The following is a 21,186-nucleotide window of genomic DNA, read 5'->3' as shown; positions in this document are numbered from 1 at the left end:
GGAGTCTGTAACCTGAAGCGTCTGTAACCTGAGGTACCACTGTATTATGTTTTTATGTATGTTGGGAGCTGCCCAGAGAATAACAATAATAACAATAACAATAATAATAATAATAGAATGGTGTGTCAAAGGAATAAGAAATGAAAAACCCTGAAACTGAAAAAGGCTGACAACTTGTGGAGTTGTGTAGGAGGGGAAGTGAGGAATAGAAGCTACAGAGCCAGGAGGCTGGAGCGTTATCAAATCCTTTTATACCGTCCAACATTCCTTCAGTGAAAATAGAGATGGCCAATTCATTCATTTATCATTATTATCATTATCATCATTATTACTACCTATCCGCCCACCTAACTGGGCTTCCCCAGCCCCAGCTTCCAACATAGATAAAAACATAATTAAACATTAAACGTGTTGTACGTCTAGTGAACATCCCCTTGGCGGGGCGGGGGCGGCGCCCGGTTCTTTCTCCCGAGCCGTACCCCTCCCGGCGAGGCCGCTCTGCGCATGCCTCCGTCCGCGCCTCCCCTCCCTCCCCCGCCACTCTCGGGGACGCGCCCGGAGCCCCGCCCTTCCTGCTGAGCGAAGGGCGGAGGCGGGTAGTGCTGGGCCTTTGCTGCTGCCGCCGCTCTTCCTCCTCCTCTTGCCGCTGCTGCTGCTGCGGATTGGGGTGCCGCCGCCGCCTTTCCCTCTCCCTCTCCTTCCTCCTCCTCCTCCTTCTCGTGGCCGGACAGGGGAGAAAACGAAGATGGCGGACCTGGAAGACCAGCTCTCTGAGGAGGAGAAGGTGAGGCGGGTGTCGTCGCCCTGTTGGGGGGGGGAGCGGGGCTGCGTCGCGAGGGGCGGCGGTTGCTGCGCCTCAGCCTGAGGGGGGCTGCCTTCCTTCCTTTCCCTCAGCCCCGCGAAGAGGAAGGAAATGGGGCCCTTGTCAGCCGGTGGCCGGGCAGCTGAGAGGAGGAAGGCGGCTCTCCTCTTTCTCCTCCTGCTGTCCGAGGGCCCTTCCCGCCGCTCCTTGTACGGTGCGAGCGCTGAAAATAGGCTCCCGGCGCCGGGTTGGGGCTGCGGCAGCAGAAGCGAGGCAGGCGGGGCAGATCCGGTGTCTGCTGGGCGAGACTCCCCTCCCCTCGGCTGCTTTCTTCCTCCTCCTCCTCCTCCTCCTCTCGGCTTCCCCCCTCCCCCTTCTCTGAAGGCCCGAGCTGATGGGTGGAGGGGGCGGGAGGGCTAAGGGGTTTCGCCTCCTCTTCCTCCGCGGCCGGCCTTTCCCCCGCCGCCCGGCTCTTCCGGGTGCGAGTTGGGCAGGGCAAATCCCGCCACCACGTCGAGGGCTTTTGGGGTGGGGAGGAAGAGAAATAATCATAGGGTGTTTCTTCTGCTTCTTCTTCATAGAATTGTAGAGTTGGAAGGGATCCTGAGGATCATCTAGTCCAGCGGTTCCCAACCCTTTTTTTTTTTGCCATGCCCCCACCTTCTTGTTTAGTCGTTTGGTCAAACTCATGCTGGTAGCTTCAAGAACACTGTCCAACCATCTCGTCCTCTGTCGTCCCCTTCTCCTTGTGCCCTCCATCTTTCCCAACATCAGGGTCTTTTCCAGGGAGTCTTCTCTTCTCATGAGGTGGCCAAAGTATTGGAGCCTCAGCTTCAGGATCTGTCCTTCCAGTGAGCACTCAGGGCTGATTTCCTTCAGAATGGATAGGTTTGATCTTCTTGCAGTCCATGGGACTCTCAAGAGTCTCCTCCAGCACCATAATTCAAAAGCATCAATTCTTTGGCGATCGGCCTTCTTTATGGTCCAGCTCTCACTTCCATACATCACTACTGGGAAAACCATAGCTTTAACTATACGGACCCCACCTAAACATCTCTAAAATCCTGATGCCCCTCCCCCCATGACATATAATTCTTATTATTCAAAAGCTGAACTGTTCACGTGGAGGAAGCCTAAAAGGCCATTAACTCGGCGGGACAAGCTTCCAAATTGTGCCCCACGTTGCGAACCACGGATCTAGTTGCAGCACTTGGGGTGGGGGGTAGGGAGGAAGAAAAATAGTCATAGGGTGTTCCCCCGCCCCATGGAATTGTAGATTTGGAAGGGATCCTGAGGATTATCTAGTTGCAGCACTTGGGGTGGGAGGAAGAGAAATAATAGCATCAGAGCAGATTGCACATGCAGGTTGCATGCTGTATTCAGTTGGAGCGGTTTTTTTTATTATAAAGTGTGGGTCTTCTGCCCCTTCTCTTCCATGTTTAGTTCATGGATAAATTCTGATGCCTTTTATCTATAGTCCATGAGAAGGATGGGTTATTTCTGATTCATTAATACGTGATCAATTAATTTCATTTCGAGTGTGTGGCGTAAGAGCTCTGCTTGAAGAAAGGCCACCGTCTGTCTCCCCTGTTGCACATTCTAGGGCCTAGTCCTGTTAAATCGGGTTTTGAGGAAGGGTTGGTTGGAGTGGTTTGTGCTTCTTTATCCCAAGCACTGAGTAGCCGAAGGCTTTGAAGCATCTGATTCTTTCTTCATTCATGGGTTTCATTCTTTCAGCCTTGCCCTACTTCTGTAGACTCTTAGATATGAGGGCTCAGTGTGACTTTGGGGAGGCGGAGTTCACATGTTACATAATAGTAAACTAATGTTTGCCACCAAGCATACTTGTGGATCCATCTTTCTGGCAAGTGTACTTGTAGCATGTGCACATGTTTACAACAGGTGTCTGTCACTTGCTTCTGCTGTACTTTTAGATTTCCGTTTGAAGTTGCACCTTAAAATGGAAGTTCCTCCACAGTACAGTGGACGCTCGGGTTGCAGACATGATCCGTGCGGGATGCACGTTTGCAACCTGCAGGGTTCGCAACCCGCGTCTGCGCATGTGCAGGTTGCGATTCAGCACTTCTGTGCATGCGCAAAGTGTGATCTAGTGCTTCTGCGTATGTGTGACTGCCGAAACCCGGAAGTAACCAGTTCCGGTACTTCCAGGTTTCAGCAGTCCGCAACCCGAAAAAACGCAACCTGAAGCGGGCGCAACATGAGGTATGACTGTATCTGGAAAGGGTAATTGTGATTCTACTTTGCAGTTGTCATCTGTAAGAGGGGAATCCTTCATTTCTTTTAAAGGCATGATAATTACTATAAATGTCAATTCCTTATTATTGAATTCCACTGCCCTATGGCAGGGATGTCCACCCGGTCGATTGCGATCTACCGGTCGATCATGGGGTGTCCCTTGTTGATCCTGGTCGATCTTCAAACACACACACACACACACACACAACTTTGGCTCATCCTTCCCCCAAAAAGCTCAACAACTTTGGTCCAATCAATGGGTAGATCACTGCCAGTTTGTTTATAGTGGGAGTAGATCGCAGTCTCTTGGAAGTTGGATGTCCCTGCCCTATTGTTTAAAAATGTGTACCTTTATTTTCAAGAGAAAGTGCTAGGCTGAGTAACAGCAACACATAAGTGGCTTGCTTACTTTCATCTCTCCATTTGAGCTCATATTAACTGCAGTTGAAAATGCAAGAGATTTTAGAGCTATTGGATGGTGGTCTAAATAACAAGACAATGATGCACTGTTTACATTGTCTTTAGGTATTACGCTATCCCTTTCCTATCATCAAGTTTTCAAGACAGAGCTAGCTACAGAAAAATGTGTAGGTGTTCATGAAAAGCTTTTTACAGCTTTGCATCTTAATACAAGAAAATTCTGGTGTGCAAGGAGAAATTTTTAAAAAAGAAACTAAAATAGCTTAAGTGACTCATTCTAGTTCCTGTGGGTAATTGTGTGCATACAGTTCAAATCAAATTTGTTGAGTCTTAAGTTCTGTTTTCAGGTCTTGTCAAGACATGCAAGGAGGTCTTCTCCCTTCTCTAACATGGTCTTCAATGGCAATCCTATGCCACCATATACTTCAGAGTTAGCCTTATTGAACTCAGATGGACTCAGTATAAGATTTGGCTGCGTAAGGTATTCTTTCATGTTGCCTTAAATTTCTAATGATACAGTTGTGCTGTGTAGTTCTGTTTGCATGCACCCCTGCCCTGAGTAAGGAGGCAATGCAATGCCTGCTTACAGAAATCACTTTCTTTCAGTAATCATTAGCTAGACACAACCTTCTTATTAGGTTGAATAGAATAAAATAAAAGGAAGTTGCCTCATAATTTCTTCCTTAATGTAATAGATTTATGTCATGTTAAATCTGTTACATCTTTAAGTGCCACAAGGTTGTTTTCGTTACAATTGTAATGCTTCTTAATCTCTTCTCGTGTTCATTATCATGTTGGTAGCCAGTGTAGCACCTTTAAGGCTTATTTAATATCCCTCCTTGGTGACCCAGTAAGGATTTTAGTGACCACATTTTGCACTAGCTGTCATGTCTTGAGCACCTTAAAGGGTAGACCCTTGTAGAGTGCATTACAATAATATAACCAAAAATCTGCCAGAGGGTGGATCACTGCTGGCAGGTCATTGTAGTCCATGAATGGCTATAGCTGGTGAACTAATTTATTGAAGGAAGGCACTGAAGTGACCTGAGCCTGTAGTGGAAATGCTGGAACCATGAATGCTCCCAAGCTACGTACCTGATCTTTCAAGGAGAGTGCACCCTGTCAAGAATCGGTAGTCTTCCCTATTGCCAGGTACAATAACCCACAGCACCTCTAACCTGATTCAGCTTAATTTATTTAGCCCTCCAGCCCATCACTTACCCTAGACAACAGTCCAGCACTTGTACAGCCTCACCTGATTCTTAGTGCATGGATGTAGAGCTAGGTGTCATTGTCATACCAATGGCAAATTCCCTCCTACATCACATTCATATATATGTTCAAAAGCGTGAGGGACCCCACATCAGAACTGCCAAAGGGTTCAGCAGAAGTCTCCCAGCTATCTCAAAATGGCCTGGAAGGTAGGAGTGGATCACCACTGCACCATGCCTTCCACTCCCAAATCACTGGGCATCTTGAGGAGGATGCCTCATTGATCATATCAAAAGCCACCTGAGAGATGGAGAACCAACAGGGCCACACTCCCTTAGTCTCTCCCAACACAGGTCATCAATTGGTGCCAAAAGTGTGCCTGAAGCTAGATTGGAATAGGCTCAGATGAGAATACAGTTCCTCAGAGCACACCTGAAGTTACATGGTAACCACCATCTCACGCATCTTGCCCCAAATGTACGTCACCAAGTAGAAAGTGCACCCCAGAACCACAGAATTATCTTTCATTTCTCGGTTCAGTCTTGCTCTAGAAGGTTGGACATTTGCTCTGTCATCACACGGTCCCTAGTACCAACTAGTTTGCTTTGTTTTGTGTTTAGGGAAGTAGTACAAAAAACATAAATGAACATGACCAGTTGCTTATTAACCTAAGATTCCAGTATATAAATAAGCATTATGAGGGAAGTATGTATAAATAGAAACAAAGAAAACCCACAATAAAACCTGTATAAGTATTTTCGGTAGCCTTTTCAGAATTCCGGTAGATAAATGCATATGAGACAGAAGCTGCAGCAAGTGAGAACCTTGGCAATTGTTTCTGCAATATATCTAGAATACTTACATTTTCATTTGGAAACTGAATTATAAATTTCTCTGCTTGGCTGAAATGGAAATAAGATGCTGATTAAGAGAAGCAGTATTTGACTTCTTTCCAAATTAGTAGAGATTTACATTGTAAGGGATATTCTCTGAAAACTGGGCTATGATAGCACTCAAAAGCTATATTGCTTGCTCTGGAGAATTCAGCTCCTGGTACAAGGCAGTTTTCATTTGAGATACTGCTTTATTATGAATTTTCCTTTTCCTAGTTCTAGGCTAGTTCACTTGTTCTTTTGCCTGCTACAACAAAAATTTAGTTCAGAATTTAAAGTTCTGCGGCTGAGACAGAAGTACACCATTGTGGAGGATTTGTCTTATCAGTGTAAGAATGTTGACTTAGATTCTAGGATAAGTGAACAAAAGCAAATAGAAGGTTTCTTATACCTTTCTTTGGCCTATCTGCATCCCACTGAAAAGTCTCTTGGGCGGGGTGGTCTTGAACAATGTATAAATGGGGCTCGGGAATGCTGAGGAAGTGGGGTGTTAACCAAAGCTGAACTGCCTTTCACTCTCCTCCCCCAGTAGAGTCTCTTCTTTGGGAAGGGCAGTAGATCAGCAGTAGAACGTCTGCTTTGCATTCAGAAAATCCCAGGTTCAGCTTCCAGTATCTCAAGTGACGGGTGAGAGAGACCCCCAGTCTGAAACACTGGAGAGCCACTGTCACCTATTGAGCTAGGTGAACCAGTTTTCTGACTTGGTATAAGGCAGCTTCCTCTGTTTGTATGCCACATGGTTCTGGAAAGCCACTCCCATCACTCTTGAAGAGGCTATTCGGGATGATAAAGGCAGCTGCAGAGGCAAGGAGACTGGAGACTTTCCTTCTGTGAACTTTTCTTCCATTCATTTACCTTAGAATACCATCAGCTGTCTTCGCTGTACACTTCTTTAAAAGGGGAAATGCAGATGCATTGAGCAATAGTTAAGGGTGTGCTTGATGGAAAGAATTTGAGGAACTTCCTGTTTCTCCGAATTCGGGGCACCACTTTGATTGTATACTAAATTTTTTCCTGCCTCATCAGATTTCACTGGCTTGGGTCAGGCATAACCAAGATTTGTTTGGGAGGATCAGGAGCAAATCGTGTATACCTTTTCTCCACTTTCACGTTTGGCTAAATGAATAACTTCCTGGTTTTCAGAAACGATAGCTGTGATTACATCTGAACTGGAAGACCACATCTTTATTACGCCCTGTAAACCAGGATTAAATTGTGGAGGGCTTGTTTGTTTATTTGAGGGAATCAAAATAGTGCCCCTATAAATTCTTTTCACGAAAGGGTTATTCACGCAGGCACTTTGATTACCGTCTCAGAGTTCCATTAATTGGGACTACCATGTAGAGGCTGTGCAAAATCCTTCTTGGAAGTCCATTGGTACCTTGGGTTACAAACGCTTCGGGTTACAAACTCCGCTAAGCCAGAAGTAGGTTGAGAACTTTGCCCAGGATGAGAACGGAAATTGTGTGCCGGCAGCAGCGGGAGGCCCCACTAGCAAAATCGCGCCTCAGGTTAAGAACGGTTTGGGGTTAAGAATGGACCTTAGGAATGAATTAAGTTCGTAACCCGAGGTACCACTGTATTTCTGTTCTTGAACACTTTTACACCTTAAATTTTAGAGTGCTCCTGAGTGAATCCAGTGCCAGCCACTTCAGAGCTTCCGAATGGATAGGATAACTACCAAAAGCAGCACATTTGGTGCCAAATTTAAATAGCGCTAAAGGGAAACCATGCTTATAAATCAGCAGGAGTGCACTCTAAGGCTTCTGATTGTTTATTTGTAGTCGTAGCCTTACGTGTCCCCCACTTGTCTTATGATGTCCCGTACCTGATGTCAGGCAATCAACAAGTGGGCATTGTGGAAGGAAAATGATTCTGCAGGCCAGATTGGGAGGCCTGGTGAGCCTAATTAGGTCTGTGGGTCCTAATTAGGTCTGTGGGTCCTAATTAGGTCCATGTTCTCTGCTTGGGACTTCTCGCCTTCATGAGTTGTGCACCCTGTTGTAGGAAACTTGACAGTGGCCAAAATCAAGGTGAAACATGCATACTGTGTTTTTACATGGCATGTTGCCAGTGCTATAGACTTAAAGATTCCTACACTTTGCAGATACCATATTGAGGAACCTTTGCATATCTTCCATCAGCATATCCACTCAAGGGATATGTAGGGAAGGATTGGTCATGACGGGCAAATTGCCTTCCAGGAAATCTCATTTCCCATAAATGATCTTACTGAGGAATCCTGGGGTTTCTAGGAAATGGATATAGTTTGAAAAACACTGTGCTTATTCAAAGACTGCAACAATTACATTTTCACAAGGTCTGTTCCAGGATTCCCAGGAATTTATAAGTGTCTGTCATAGAGCATTCTTCCTTTGGAAACACCATTACACATTTTCTTGCAAGCACTGCTATTTGATCCTTTTCAGAATCCATTTCCAGATTGCTGACTGGAGCAAACTATTTGGTTACTAGGACAGGTAAAATTTCAAGTCTTCTGTGTTTCGGTTTAAAGTATTATCTGAATAAATGGAACAAGGCAAGCATGGCAGGGGGAGGAGAAGTGCTATAAAAAGGGGGCTGATAGAGATAAATGGTTAACTATATTGCTGGTTCTACATTCAGGGACGTAGTTGTGTTGGTCTGACGCAGTCGAAATATATAAAAAAATAGTCAAGTAGCGCCTTAGAGACCAAATAAGTTTGTTCTTTGTATAAGCTTTCGGGTGCATGCACACTTCTTCAGATACGAAGATTTATATTGCTGGTGTATTTGCTATGTAATGTTGTCATATTTAATGTGAGAAGGTCCGTGTGCTTTTAGGAAGGGAGAATTTCCACCACTGTAGCACTCCAGAGCTGTACTTGCTGAAATTCTGTGGAACTACAGCAAATGTAACTTACCTGTCCCATGTTGAATCTGACAATTGTATGAGCTTGGAAGATATATAGGGTACCTTAACATAACTGAACAAACTGCAAATGTAAAATTTGAGTATAGTTTATTGTATCATTGACCCTCCAGTTCTTGACCATTGCTTTTGATTTTGTTGACGTATTTAATAATATCTTCCATCACAGATCTCAGGTCATGGTTCAGTAAAATTAAATTGAAAACAACAATACAATAAGGAAACTGAGCATCTAAAACAATTGCTATATTACACTGCAAGCTGGATTTTTATTTAAGTCTGAGCTGACAATTAATGACCCACAAATACGCAAGAAAATAACCATGTTTTAACTTGACACCAAAACATAAAAATAGTTGGCACCACCAGTGATATCTCAGAGGGGAGGACAGTCAGGGTACCACCACGGGGAAAGCCCTTTCCTGCACCCCCACAAAATGAGTGACTCCTAGAAGTGGGACACAAAGAAGAGCCTCCCCAGAAGATCTTCAAACGGGTGGGGAACTTCCAGTCCACAGGCCAATCTTGACCTGTCAAACCATTTCCCCTCACATCACACCCATCTGTCAATCTGTTGGTGTAATTTATAATGGTGGGAGGCTGACATTTAATTCTGTGTTGGGTGTGCACACCTTTTCCCAGCAGAGGAACAGCAGAATTTAACCCCAAGCGGGGTTAAATCCTGCTCGGTTTGGTTGTGTGCTCCTGTTCCCATTTTTTGAAGGCATCTGCTGTGTGAGGGACTTCTCCTTTGCACAGCCAGTGCTTGCAACATGCAGCCCCACGCCAGCTGATGAGAAGGCGAGAAAGAAGCACTTCCTGGTGCTATGCTTAGTCCTTCTTAAAGCGCCATGGATAGGGCTCGCAGTGCCACTTGCACTGTGGTTCCCAGGCTGGCTGGCATTTGGGAACACAGCACAAGGGATTTTGCCAGGTATGTGGGACAACCCACATGCCAATCATGTGATGTCATAACAGGGTGGTTGACCTCCAGAGCCAAAAAGTCTTAAAATCTGGGAAGGACAATATAGTGAGACATGCATCTTCATATATCTTGGTCTGAAGTATTTAAGAGCTTTGCAAGTCATTACTAACAGCTTGATCTCAGACCGGAAGTGTTGTGGCAGCGGTACAAAACAGGTGTCTCATAGCTCTGACAAAAATGATTTCTTCAAACAGTGCCTTTTTGCAATTATGAAAGGAGGCTTTAAGATCCATTTTATTGGAAAATAACTTTAGTTCTGAAAGGCTACATTTTGAAAAGATTTCCAAACAAGGTGGCACAAACTAGGAGGATTACATTTTACTTTGTGTGACTTTTTGGGTTTTATTGTTACGTGCAGTTCACGACCAAATCCAGGATTTCTTAGATACCGAAGGCTACAGTTCTTAGTATAGCCGTATGTAATGTAAGACATGGGCAAAAGATACAGCATTTCACACGTTTTGTAGCCAGTCAGCTCAAGATTGAACTTCTTTCTTTGATGTAATCTAGCTGTTCTCTGAGTAGTTTGAGGAGGCAGCATATGGCCAACCTGCTTTTCTTTCTGATATGGCATGAGTTGCTCAAGACAACTCAGTGAGCTTCAAGGCTGACTGGAAATTGTAAACCACCCACAAGTCAAATATTGTGTTTACCACACTGCGTTGACTCTGGTGGCCTAGCATTTCATGTTCAGTTGTAAAGCAGGGGATGGTTAGAATGCAGAGTGTAATGCAAAGAATCAGAAGGCAAGAAGAGGAGGCAACTTTTCTCCTTGCAGAGCCTGCTTCTGGCTTTGATCCTGGCCAGAAGAATAGCAGGCCAGGGGCTGTGAGTTGGGGTATGTGGAAGTTCTAGTTTGCATTATCCCCCACTCCATGTCCCAGTTTATATCTGGCCAACCCCTGTGCTTGAAATTGTTCTATTTTGTTTATATTTTGCTGAGATCTTTTCTTGCTGTCTTTTGATAGCCATGTATTTTGTTGATTCTTATCTAAACTACTGTAGCTTGACTTCAAGAACTCAGAATGGTGCTGATGTGCGCATTGTCATTGCCTTATATAGGCATGTACATGCCAGTGTTTTTTTTGGTGTTTTTTTTTTTTTGCCTTAAACCAAATCAATTTCCGTTGTGGTTATAGTCAGGAAAGCTAGTGGTAAGAAGAGCATTTCAGTTTATGTCATCTCACATATGCCTTGAAAACACACACACACACCCTACATGCCTGCTTTTAATATTCAAGAGGAGGTAGAATAGTATGTTTGTGACAAACTCCAGATATTCTTGAAGAAACAACACACGACTGACTTTTGGATTTTTAGAAATGCCACCCCATTATCTTAACTATTTCTTTTTAAATGCAAAGTAATTACTATATATGAAAGAGCTGTTTGAACATACTTGTTTTTAACGTTTTCTTAATTAAAGCCTTTTTATCATACATGCTAACATGTCTTCTCAAAAGTTTATTTCATTTAAATGAGAGGGACTTGTTCCCAAGTAATGCTGAGGATTGCAGCCTTGGTTGTATAAAGCTGGGATTTTGACCTGTATAAATCCAAATGAGTAACACCTTGTAATATCAATATACTATTATGCACTTGGTGCATTTTTGCTCTTGTCTTCTGAGGAGCTTTGAGTGTTTTATAAAGCTTAGTAGTTCAGACATTCAGTATGGAAGAGATGACTTAGGAGTGATAGCAGTGCAGTCACAACTATAGACCTGCCAAGGCTTAGCCACAGTTGGCCAAGATTGAGTCAGGAGACAGAGCTTCTCTACGTCTCAGCAGAAAGCCAGTCTGCCTTGGAAGATGCCGTAGAGAGATTTTTGAAATATTAAGCTGTGTACAAATACTTTTAAATAGATATGTTGATGATGCTTCTGGCAATTATTTAGGACATGCTTTTTAAACACAAATGTAACCGTGTTTTGCTGAGACTTCACAGAACCACGTTGTGTTTCCTATTCCAGAAGATAGTCCTTCAGCTATGCCTCAGGGATTTTCATGCTCAGTGAAGTTCAGATTGTTACATTTTCTATTACAATTCTGTCTTTAAGAGTACCTTTGTGAACGTTTTGTGCTGGTTATTTTGTGTTGGAAATTCATTGGTCTGGTTTGACCGTAACAGGCAGTAGAAGTATTTCTTCATCTCGCAGAGCATCTTGCGCCACCTATTTTATGCTTCCTCTTCTAAATTAACTTAGCGAAACATCTCTCTTTAGCACAAGACTTTGCATTCTAAGGTGGTATTAGGATGTAATTTGGAGCTCAGTTATTTACCGGTTAAACTTTTTAAGTTATTAAAGAATTAAATAGATTTCTCCCATTTAAAACTATCCTATGATTACTGTATGATATGCTTCTTGTTTCCATTTTAGGTGCGCATAGCAGCGAAATTTATCATCCATGCTCCCCCGGGGGAATTCAATGAAGTCTTTAATGGTGAGTTGTCATTCTACTTTCTAGCTCTCATGTTGATGGTTTCAGTTACCCTTTATGGAGGATTTAAAAAACAAACTTTTGAAAAAAACAAATCAAGATGACACTTAGGAACTTCACATTGCTTGCTCCCATGTTTCCTTTTCTGTGTCTATTAATATAATTTCAAGACTTTTAGAAGAGTGTTCCACTTCCTATTTTAAAACTTATCAGCACTTTTTGCCTAACTTTTGCCAGGTGATCCCCCTGTTACATTACATAAAGTAGCTCTAACATCACTTGCCAATTTGTTTCTTTTGTGGTTGGCATTGCAGAGTTATAGCCAGTTTGGGGAAAATTCCAGGAGCATTAAATGCCTACCAATTTAATGCTAGGACCTAGGAAGTTGATATTTTCCATCTCTGAACATGGCCGGTACCCTAAAACTGACAGTATTTTTCCATGCTTTGTCATGACTGGCGTACGTGGTGTCTTGTTTCCTCTCGTGGAAAACATGTATTTTCCGATTAGCAATTTCACTGTGTACTAATGCTCAGTATTTTTCAGATGTTCGATTGCTGCTTAATAATGATAATCTTCTCAGGGAAGGAGCAGCTCAGTAAGTATCACCACCATTTATTGCTTCTTTCAATGTGTTAATGCTGAATGGATGCATTTATGGGCAGCTTTTAATAGGTTGTGTGAGGATGGGATAGAACAGCTCCCCCCCCCCCCCGCTTTTTCATTGTGTTCCTTGCTGATTGGTGCTCTGAAAGATTGAAAACAGCCTTCTCCCAGACGTAAGACATATCTACTCAATATGACTTTTGGGGGGAGGGCCAGTGATCCCAGCCCCTAGGCCAGCAGCAGCAGAAGGGCAGTGTAATCACTGCTGCATCCATAACCCTGTGGCTCACACTGACAGGAGTAGATAAGGGTGAAGAGGCAGGAAAAGTATGTGATTAGATTTTATTCTGCATATAATGTGTGAATGGTGTTAAAGATCACTGGGAATCCAAAGGTTTGTGCACATTATGAGATTTCTACATTCATAGTTTTATTATACAGGAACACAAGCTCTGAGCCCCTTAACACAATTTGAAAATTTATTAAGCACAATGGGTGGAGGAGGCGGAAAGGATTAGTTTCTAAATTGTACTCTATATTGCTTGATGTTTCTTAATGTTGCAAAAAATTTTTTTTTTACTTGAAGCTTCCTATCTTTGTCTTTTTCAGTGCATTTGCACAGTATAACTTGGACCAGTTTACTCCAGTAAAACTAGAAGGCTATGATGAGCAGGTATGACTATGGTTGAATTTAAGTTTGGTGTAATGGTCAGTGGCATGCTCAGTGCTCATTGGGCTGTGTTGGGGTTGGACTCTTTAGGGGGTTATTTTGTAATATATATATGTACGTACGTACATGTGTGTATCTACACACATATACATACATGTGTGTGTGTGTGTGTGTGTGTGTAGAGAGAGAGAGAGAATATGTATAGTTCACTTTATAGCCCCAAGAGGCTCTCAGAGTAGCTTATGAACGATTCTCAAAATAAAATCACACTCAAACCTAATGCTAGAACAGAAGTTACATGATGTCTATATGAAATCAGTTCTTCGCTGGTGTCATTCCATGCAATAGCTCCCACCCAAATCCTTTGAGGCAAGGGGGTGAGGTTGAGCAGCTCAATCTTGCTTTTTACTACTACAAATCTTGAGTTTCCCTCTAGCCAACTAATGCCTCCCTTTTTAAAAATATATATTTTTATTAAAGATTTCTTAGTTTACAAAAATACATGCATTGTCTCTTTTTTCAAGTTGTGTTTTCTACAGATCCGTTTCATTTGTTGTGAGACATCAGTGTTACTAATACCTTCCTTTTGTGTGTGTGGTGCTGTATTGGCTCATGAGGAGACACACTTACCTCTGAACTTCAGAGATAGAGAGAATGATTAAATATATTAGTTTACTCTTTCTCAGTGCACTTTTGTAATGACAATCCCACAACTTGATCTTGGTTTTTAAAAGAACAATGTGTCTTTCTTTTCTAAAAGTACCACTTTATAAAATGAAATGTAGAATTTGTGAATAACAGTATTGAACTATTCTGGTTTCTCATAGAAACTAGGATTCCCCAACTAGAATTTGAAAACCAATGTAATGTATAGAGCTGCTGTGCCATGCCTTTAATTAAAAAGTACAGTAGTACAATAATTTTTCTAACGTTCCATTCTTTTATTTGATGGTGTTACCTGTGTTTTGTATAATCTTACAATTACCTTTAAACTCTTTGTGCAGGTTTTAATAACAGAACACGGTGACTTGGGCAACGGGAAATTTTTGGACCCGAAAAACAAGATCTCTTTTAAATTTGATCATTTAAGGAAGGAGGCTACTGATCCAAAGCCTCATGAAGTTGAAAATGCAATTGAGTCATGGAGAAACTCCATAGAAACAGCAATGAGAGCCTATGTGAAAGAACACTATCCAAGTGGTGTTTGCACAGTAAGTGTCGCAGGATCTAGAAATTGCTTGGGTGGGTTAAAACCATTATTTGGTCTGTTGGCTTGAATTCAGATATACGGCTGGTATACAAACATAATGAATGAATGAATGAATGAATTTAGACTGTGGCATAACTGTCTTACATTTGTGTTACAAGGTGTATGGAAAAACAATTGATGGGCATCAAACAATTATTGCATGCATAGAAAGCCATCAGTTTCAAGCAAAAAACTTTTGGTAAGTATCATATCGGTCATCTGTAAATTGGTTTCTTTTCTATTTTATTTTGCTCACCCCATTGAAAGTTATATTGGACTTCCATTTTCAGCATATTCAGTGTTTAGAACCTATATTCATGGCACTAAAGCTATAGCAAGGGTTTGTAAACTCTGGTCTGCAGACAACCAGTAGTCTACAAGCTTCATTCAGGTGGTTCACAGTATGCCTGCAAATATACGATCAGAAGTCATACAGCATTGAGCAAAAGTCATATAGCATTGCAATTGCTATAACAGTAGAGAAACTATTAAGTAGTTCACCACCAAGACCCTTGGCAATTTTCAAGTGATCTACGAGAGAGAAAATGTTTTGGGAATTACGGAGCTATAGTATTCAGATTTCAACTTTTGAGCACAATTACGCTCTGTGTAAATGAAAATGGGAATGTATTTGGAAAAATATTTTAGACAAACAGTGGGTTTGTGAAAAATGTCGTTAGATACGTTTCCAAAATACACAGGTATGGGAAAATATAAGTATTGCAAATTTGCAGTACTTATTTACTTAGGAATCCATTTCCAAAATGTATTTTCAACATGTTGGCCGATTTTATGGATTTCATCTCATGTGCATGGAAATTGTGTTGCAACTTTCTGCATATTGTTTACAAACTAAGTTTTTCAGTTTACACAATTTGCTTTCAATATCCCATCAAAGCATCCTTTTTCATAATAGTTTTTAAATCTAAAGGACGTGAAACTCAATATTTTGATTCCCCACAATGTTTGCTTACCTAAAGTTTTATTTCATTTAAGGAATGGTCGTTGGCGGTCAGAATGGAAGTTTACAATCACTCCTTCAACCACTCAGGTGGCTGGTATCTTGAAAATTCAGGTAGGCTGTCTCTAATTTATGGTGTCTGATTGATAAATCCCACGTAACTCTCAGAACACTTTCTTTTTTAAGGTTTATATTCTTCATTTCTACTGTTGATGGTCTTCAACAAAGCTTACAAATGTATAACATAAATCAAAGAAGTGATTACACAATAGCAAATCAAAATTATTAGTGGCTTCCTGGGATGGATTAACTAAGAGAATTTATCAAATACTAAAGCATATTGTGTCAGAGCTATACAGTAGAACACAGCAAAAGCAGCAGTAGATGCATTAGGAAACCACTAAGTGCTGTCCAGAACTAAAAATAAACCCAGCTTACACTCAGTCAACCAAATTTCCTTGGTGTCAGCCAAACTTTCTAGGGATGGATTTCTATAAATAGGGTACAACCATGGAAAATGTCCTCTTTGGTAGTCGTCCAATCACTGCCAAAGGCAAGAGTGCCCATAGAGAACATAAGAGTAATGACTAAGTTGTGATGCTCCAGGTGTTTGTGGGCTCTTGATCATTGGCCATGCTGGCTGGGGCTGTTGTTTTTTGAAATATGAACAGCACCTGGAAGACCTGAAGTCAGATACATCTGGCCTACCGTGATAATTTCAGTAACCAGGCAGATTTATTTGGAAGAAGTTGTATTCTAATCCCAGTCTATTCAGGACTTTATGGTTGAGAACCAATACTTTGAGTTCTGCTGAAACAAATTGTTACATAACTATTATAGTGATGATTTATCAGTGAAACAGTACAGTCGTACCTCACATTACAGATGCACCAGGTTACAGACTCGGCTAACCCAGAAATAGTACCTCGGGTTAAGAACTTTGCTTCAGGATGAGAACAGAAATTGCGCGGCGGCGGCAGGAGACCGCATTAGCTAAAGTGGTACCTCAGGTTAAGAACAGTTTCAGGTTAAGAATGGACCTCCAGAACGAATTAAGTTCTTAACCCGAGGTACCACTGTAATTAAAAGCATTCTAAGTTCTAAGCATTTATTCCATTATACAGTTGGCTAATCTACTTCTACATCAGTTGTTTATACAATCTTTTTTTTTAAGTATCTAAAGAAAAGAAAGGCAAAATCAGTAATTGTGGAGATTAGGTTTTTCAACAAAATCTTCCCTTTACACACCCTCTCTGTAAACTCTGAAAATATGTATTCTGGAGTTTCAAAACCCTCTCCTTACTTCCCTCATCCCCCCTCCCCCTCCCCAAGAAACAGAAAAAACTAGAAGTGAAACAAAATGGGGTGTAATATTGCTCACTCTTCCTATTATGCAGTGCCGTTTTCCCTATGCGGTAATCTTTATCCCGTTTAACTTTGTACGTAGGTTCATTATTATGAAGATGGAAATGTTCAGCTAGTGAGTCATAAAGACATACAGGATTCTCTAACAGTGACTGTGAGTATCTTTCTTTTGTAGGAAACATTTTTAACTAGTCACAAAAGGTGGAATCCAGAGTTAAATGTATATGTGACAAGCCTAGTTTCCCCTGAAAAATTGCTCCCAGAGGCGGGGGCTCTGCTTGATAGGATATATAGTGGTGCAGGTTGAAGGGAGGGGTCCTCAAAAAAACAGGTGATGGCACTTTCTATATATGCGAGTTATTCTTGTGCACCTCGTTTTCAAGGATTCCCCTCAGACCCCAATGCGATAATACAACTGGTTTTGAAAGCCCCATTTCTTAAAATAGGGAAAAAAAACTGATTGCCATGAAGAATGGAGTACTCTGTTCGAGAAACGAAATGCGATGCCCACTTCAGGTTGCAGAACTAGATATATTGGTGTTTTTTGGTTCGTACCTGCACGATCTATGGAATTCATGCTCGGGAAATGAAATGGCTTTTTGGATGGCTTCATTTTGATGCAAAACTAGGCTAATTAACAAGACTTTAGTTATTAAGAATGCTGTGAATTAAAGACACAAATCAAATCCATTTGATTTGGAAAAATGGTGATTAGAGGAGCAACGTTAGTGGAATTTACAGCTTCTAGACCAGACTTCCTCAACCTCGGCCCTCCAGATGTTTTGAGACTACAATTCCCATCATCCCTGACCACTGGTCCTGCTAGCTAGGGATCATGGGAGTTGTAGGCCATAAACATCTGGAGGGCTGATGTTGAGGGCGCCTGTTCTAGAGCCCTTAGTATTGAGTTTTGTAGTAGTATTACTTAGTATTGAGTAGTGGAGTCTCCTTCTTTGGAGGTCTTTAAGCAGAGGCTTGACAACCATATGTCAGGAGTGCTCTGATGGTGTTTCCTGCTTGGCAGGGGGTTGGACTCGATGGCCCTTGTGGTCTCTTCCAACTCTATGATTCTATGATTCTATGAGTTTAAGTCATAGCTGCTTCAGGAGCCTTGCTGGAAAACTGAGCAAATCTCTCAAACAGAATGAGAGCTGTGCTAAAGTACCATGGTCAGCTGTGACACTTGTGTCAATACTCTTTCTGTGTCTTTACTATTTTCCGCTAGTGCATGGTCCTATGTTGGTGGAAAGTACATAATCAGGCTCTTGTTTGGCAGATCAAAGAGTAGAATCTCAATCCACGATCTGCCTAAACCCAGCTCTAGCCTTCTATGTTAAACATATGCATTCTAATGTGCAATGCAGAAGGGGCAGTTGGCTCCTTGTTAATGAGCTCAAAAATTGGAGCTTTAATGAGTGTTGGATCCCTGAAACCTCAGTAAGAGAGTTGACAATCTGCATAGAGTTGTCCTCTGAGTGACAATAAGCTGGGGAACAGAAACCGTAGTTGACTTGAGTTTCCCTTCTCTTCTCTGACTTGTCCGAAAAAGATTCTTGACTCGCTTCCAGAAGGGAAGTTTAAAAACTGCAGAAAGTCCCGCAAGGTCCACTTCTGACAAGATGAGAAAGTATAGGAATTAGTACTGAGCTTGTAAGTTACCAGTAAAAAACAACAACTCATGACAAGCATCCCCATAGATGACACCTGTGTTTTGCAGATAATACTGACAGGTTACAGGCTTGTTGCAAAACACACAGAGAATGTGTAAGCCCTTGAATAGTGGGGGGGAAACCTATGTAATTGTTTATATTCATTATAATGTCTGAAATGACTGTCTTCAGGAGATGATTGTTTCAGTGCAATATTTAAAAAAAACTTCCCCTTTACCCTAGAATGAAACCCAAACAGCAAAGGAATTTGTAAAGATCGTAGAGGCTGCAGAAAATGAATACCAGGTATGTAATAAGTCTGCAACATACAATGTAGTTACTTTCCTGAATCTTTTTGACAATGTTCTCACTACATATGTGTTCAGGAGCAGCCAGAAAATGGGTAGAAATATTCAGAATCTGAAATCCTTACTGGAAGAGAAAGGGCAAAGCTTTGCTGGGTATGTACCTTTCTATACCCACTTAATAAATGGATATACACCCTCTTTCCGAGGATTTCAGAATGTGAGTTCAAATATACGATGCTCAAAAGGCCACTTCAAGTAATGGGCACTACTATGGGGCCTTACTACTTTTTAAAGCCTAACTCTGGATAAGGTTGTTGCTGTTTTTAAATAAATATCTGTGGTTGTAGAAAATGCTCGTCTTAAATCAGTCCTCTGAACTGAAAACATTGTATAGTCTGCAACGAATTTCGAATTTTACTTTTTGGGCATCCCCATTTAGAATACAGCTATTTTTGTTGATGGGAAATGAACCTGTTCAGCCCAGACATTGTGTTTTCTTTTCCTGGAATGGATTGAGGAGTTAAGAGTAAGGAATTGCTTGGTTCTGTTCTCTTCCCCCTCCTTTTGTATGTGATGAAACCAATTCAGTTTAACACAGCAAGGGCATGTGTAATTAATTCATAAAAGCCAGTAAGCAGATGTGCATTTTTTAGGAGAATATGCTCCCCTCTCTGTATTTTCTTTTGTGCCTTCCATAGATGAAGGATGTCAAAAGTAAGATTTCTAGCTAATTATGTTATCCATATTTAATTACACCATCTGAAGCACATGTGTTTCTTACATCAACGTCGAAATAAGTTCCTTCAGATGCGGGCTGATTTTGTTTTTGCAGGTTAGTTCTTGTTATATCTGTTTTCACATCAAACTGTGTATTTCTATAATCTACATGTTCTACCTTTTCCGTGAACAGACTGCTATCAGTGAAAATTATCAAACTATGTCGGACACTACTTTCAAGGCCTTACGACGACAACTGCCAGTTACTCGCACAAAGATTGACTGGAACAAGATCCTTAGCTACAAGATCGGGAAAGAAATGCAGAATGCCTAAAATGAAGGTTGCAAAGCTGGATCCTTTCGGTGTCCTTGTATACAAAATTAAAGTGATTGCAAAGGTATTCGGAATTGTTAAAGTCACCCAGTCAGCATGGGCATTTGCCGTTGAAAATCACTGTACGTAGTTTGGTTAGAACACAGGCTTAGCTAATTGACCATTTTACTTTGTCCTTTTGTTTCTCCTTTGAAAGGTTACAAAAAATCAGTGTAGCTGAAAATGTTGAGAGCTTCTGATATATTTAGACTTTTTTTATAATGATGACATGCCTATAGTTTTCAGTTCAATTAAAAACAATTTGAGAAATGTTTTTTGCATCCGGTGATCACTTGTTGCTTCGCTTTCGTGCAAAAGGGCAGCTTCTAGAACACAGTTCCCTAGAACAATCCTAGAACTGGACATCGCCAGTTTCACATTCAACATGGATTTTAGCCATGTGTATTGTTGTAGGAATAATTATCCCTCCACTGTATGAAAGCCTGCAGAAAGCATTCTATATCCAAACCTTTTCAGTTACTTAGCTAGCTAGGTGTTAAGTTTTTTTGTTTTGTTTTTTTAAGAAAAAGGCCAAGGTCTAATGCTGTTTTTAAGGTGTTGAAATTAAACATTAGTGCTTATTTTGGAAATGCATTTAGTGCTCTGTTCCTGACAGCTGTTCAAATGAGATCGGATTCCATCAGTCCTCAGGTTAATTTTACCATGCAGCCACAATTGTATTATAACAACGCATATTGTAATATATATATAATCATGTACTCGTTACTGTGTCTGCCAGTTTTTTTCTCTTGGATTGAACTGTACTAAAATTCAATGTGACATTAAAAAATGCAAATTTTCTATTTACTTATGATTATTATTTCGAAACAAAAATGAGCTAAAGAGCAAGGGGCAGAAGATGAAAATAAATAAATCCTCAAATTTGGGGGAGACGGGGCCTGTTGAAACAACAGTCTTCTGGCAATGATGAAAAATCATCAAAGTAGGATCCAGATAGCTCTCCTGGGAATCCGCTGCACAATCTGAAGCCTTCCAGATGTTTTGTGATGTATCTGTCATCAGCCCTGGCTGGGGTTGATGAGCAACATTTATGATTTTATCAACTTGCTATTTATCTGTACACTTTTTATCCTCTCCTCCCTTAAAAGCACCTCAGTGTGAGAAATGGATAGGACCATTTTTTATTTTGCTTTCTTTGACATATACATTTGGTCAGATACAGGGCATAATTTGGAAAGGCCTTGGGAATTTCCAAAAGCGGGAGGGAGTGGAAAGGAGGAGTGAAGGAAAGTTGAAATGAGGTGCAAAGGTATTCTGGAGCAAGTATGACTGATTATCCCTCTTGGTCATCCACCTTCGGCATTATTTCCATATGTAAATAATGCCCAGGACTAAAATGTGCAACAAGT

At 41.4% G+C, this 21,186-nt stretch overlaps 1 protein-coding gene across 1 annotated transcript; it reads left to right on the top strand.

Moving 5' to 3' along the window:
• Nucleotides 1-478: 478 nt before the first annotated feature.
• Nucleotides 479-20,623, top strand: CAPZA2 (capping actin protein of muscle Z-line subunit alpha 2). The gene is made up of 10 exons (XM_083400057.1): nucleotides 479-784; nucleotides 11,858-11,921; nucleotides 12,465-12,516; nucleotides 13,134-13,197; nucleotides 14,199-14,405; nucleotides 14,563-14,642; nucleotides 15,440-15,518; nucleotides 16,852-16,923; nucleotides 18,662-18,724; nucleotides 19,637-20,623. Exons 1-10 carry the CDS (start codon nucleotides 746-748, stop codon nucleotides 19,775-19,777), a joined length of 861 nt encoding a protein of 286 aa, XP_083256183.1. The 5' UTR covers nucleotides 479-745; the 3' UTR covers nucleotides 19,778-20,623.
• Nucleotides 20,624-21,186: the final 563 nt, after the last annotated feature.

Source organism: Podarcis tiliguerta, assembly GCF_965153285.1.
Source record: "Podarcis tiliguerta genome assembly, chromosome: 10".
NCBI lineage: Eukaryota > Metazoa > Chordata > Lepidosauria > Squamata > Lacertidae > Podarcis > Podarcis tiliguerta.
Note: the sequence above shows the minus strand (reverse complement) of the source record. Positions and strands in the feature narration are given on the sequence as shown.

Excerpts from the sequence above, each read along its gene's own strand:
- CAPZA2 (XM_083400057.1), top strand. The coding sequence starts at position 746 with ATGGCGGACCTGGAAGACCAGCTCTCTGAGGAGGAGAAG. Across the intron at positions 14,643-15,439 it reads TTTCAAGCAAAAAACTTTTG|GAATGGTCGTTGGCGGTCAG; the intron begins GTAAGTATCATA and ends ATTTCATTTAAG. Across the intron at positions 18,725-19,636 it reads CTGCAGAAAATGAATACCAG|ACTGCTATCAGTGAAAATTA; the intron begins GTATGTAATAAG and ends TTCCGTGAACAG.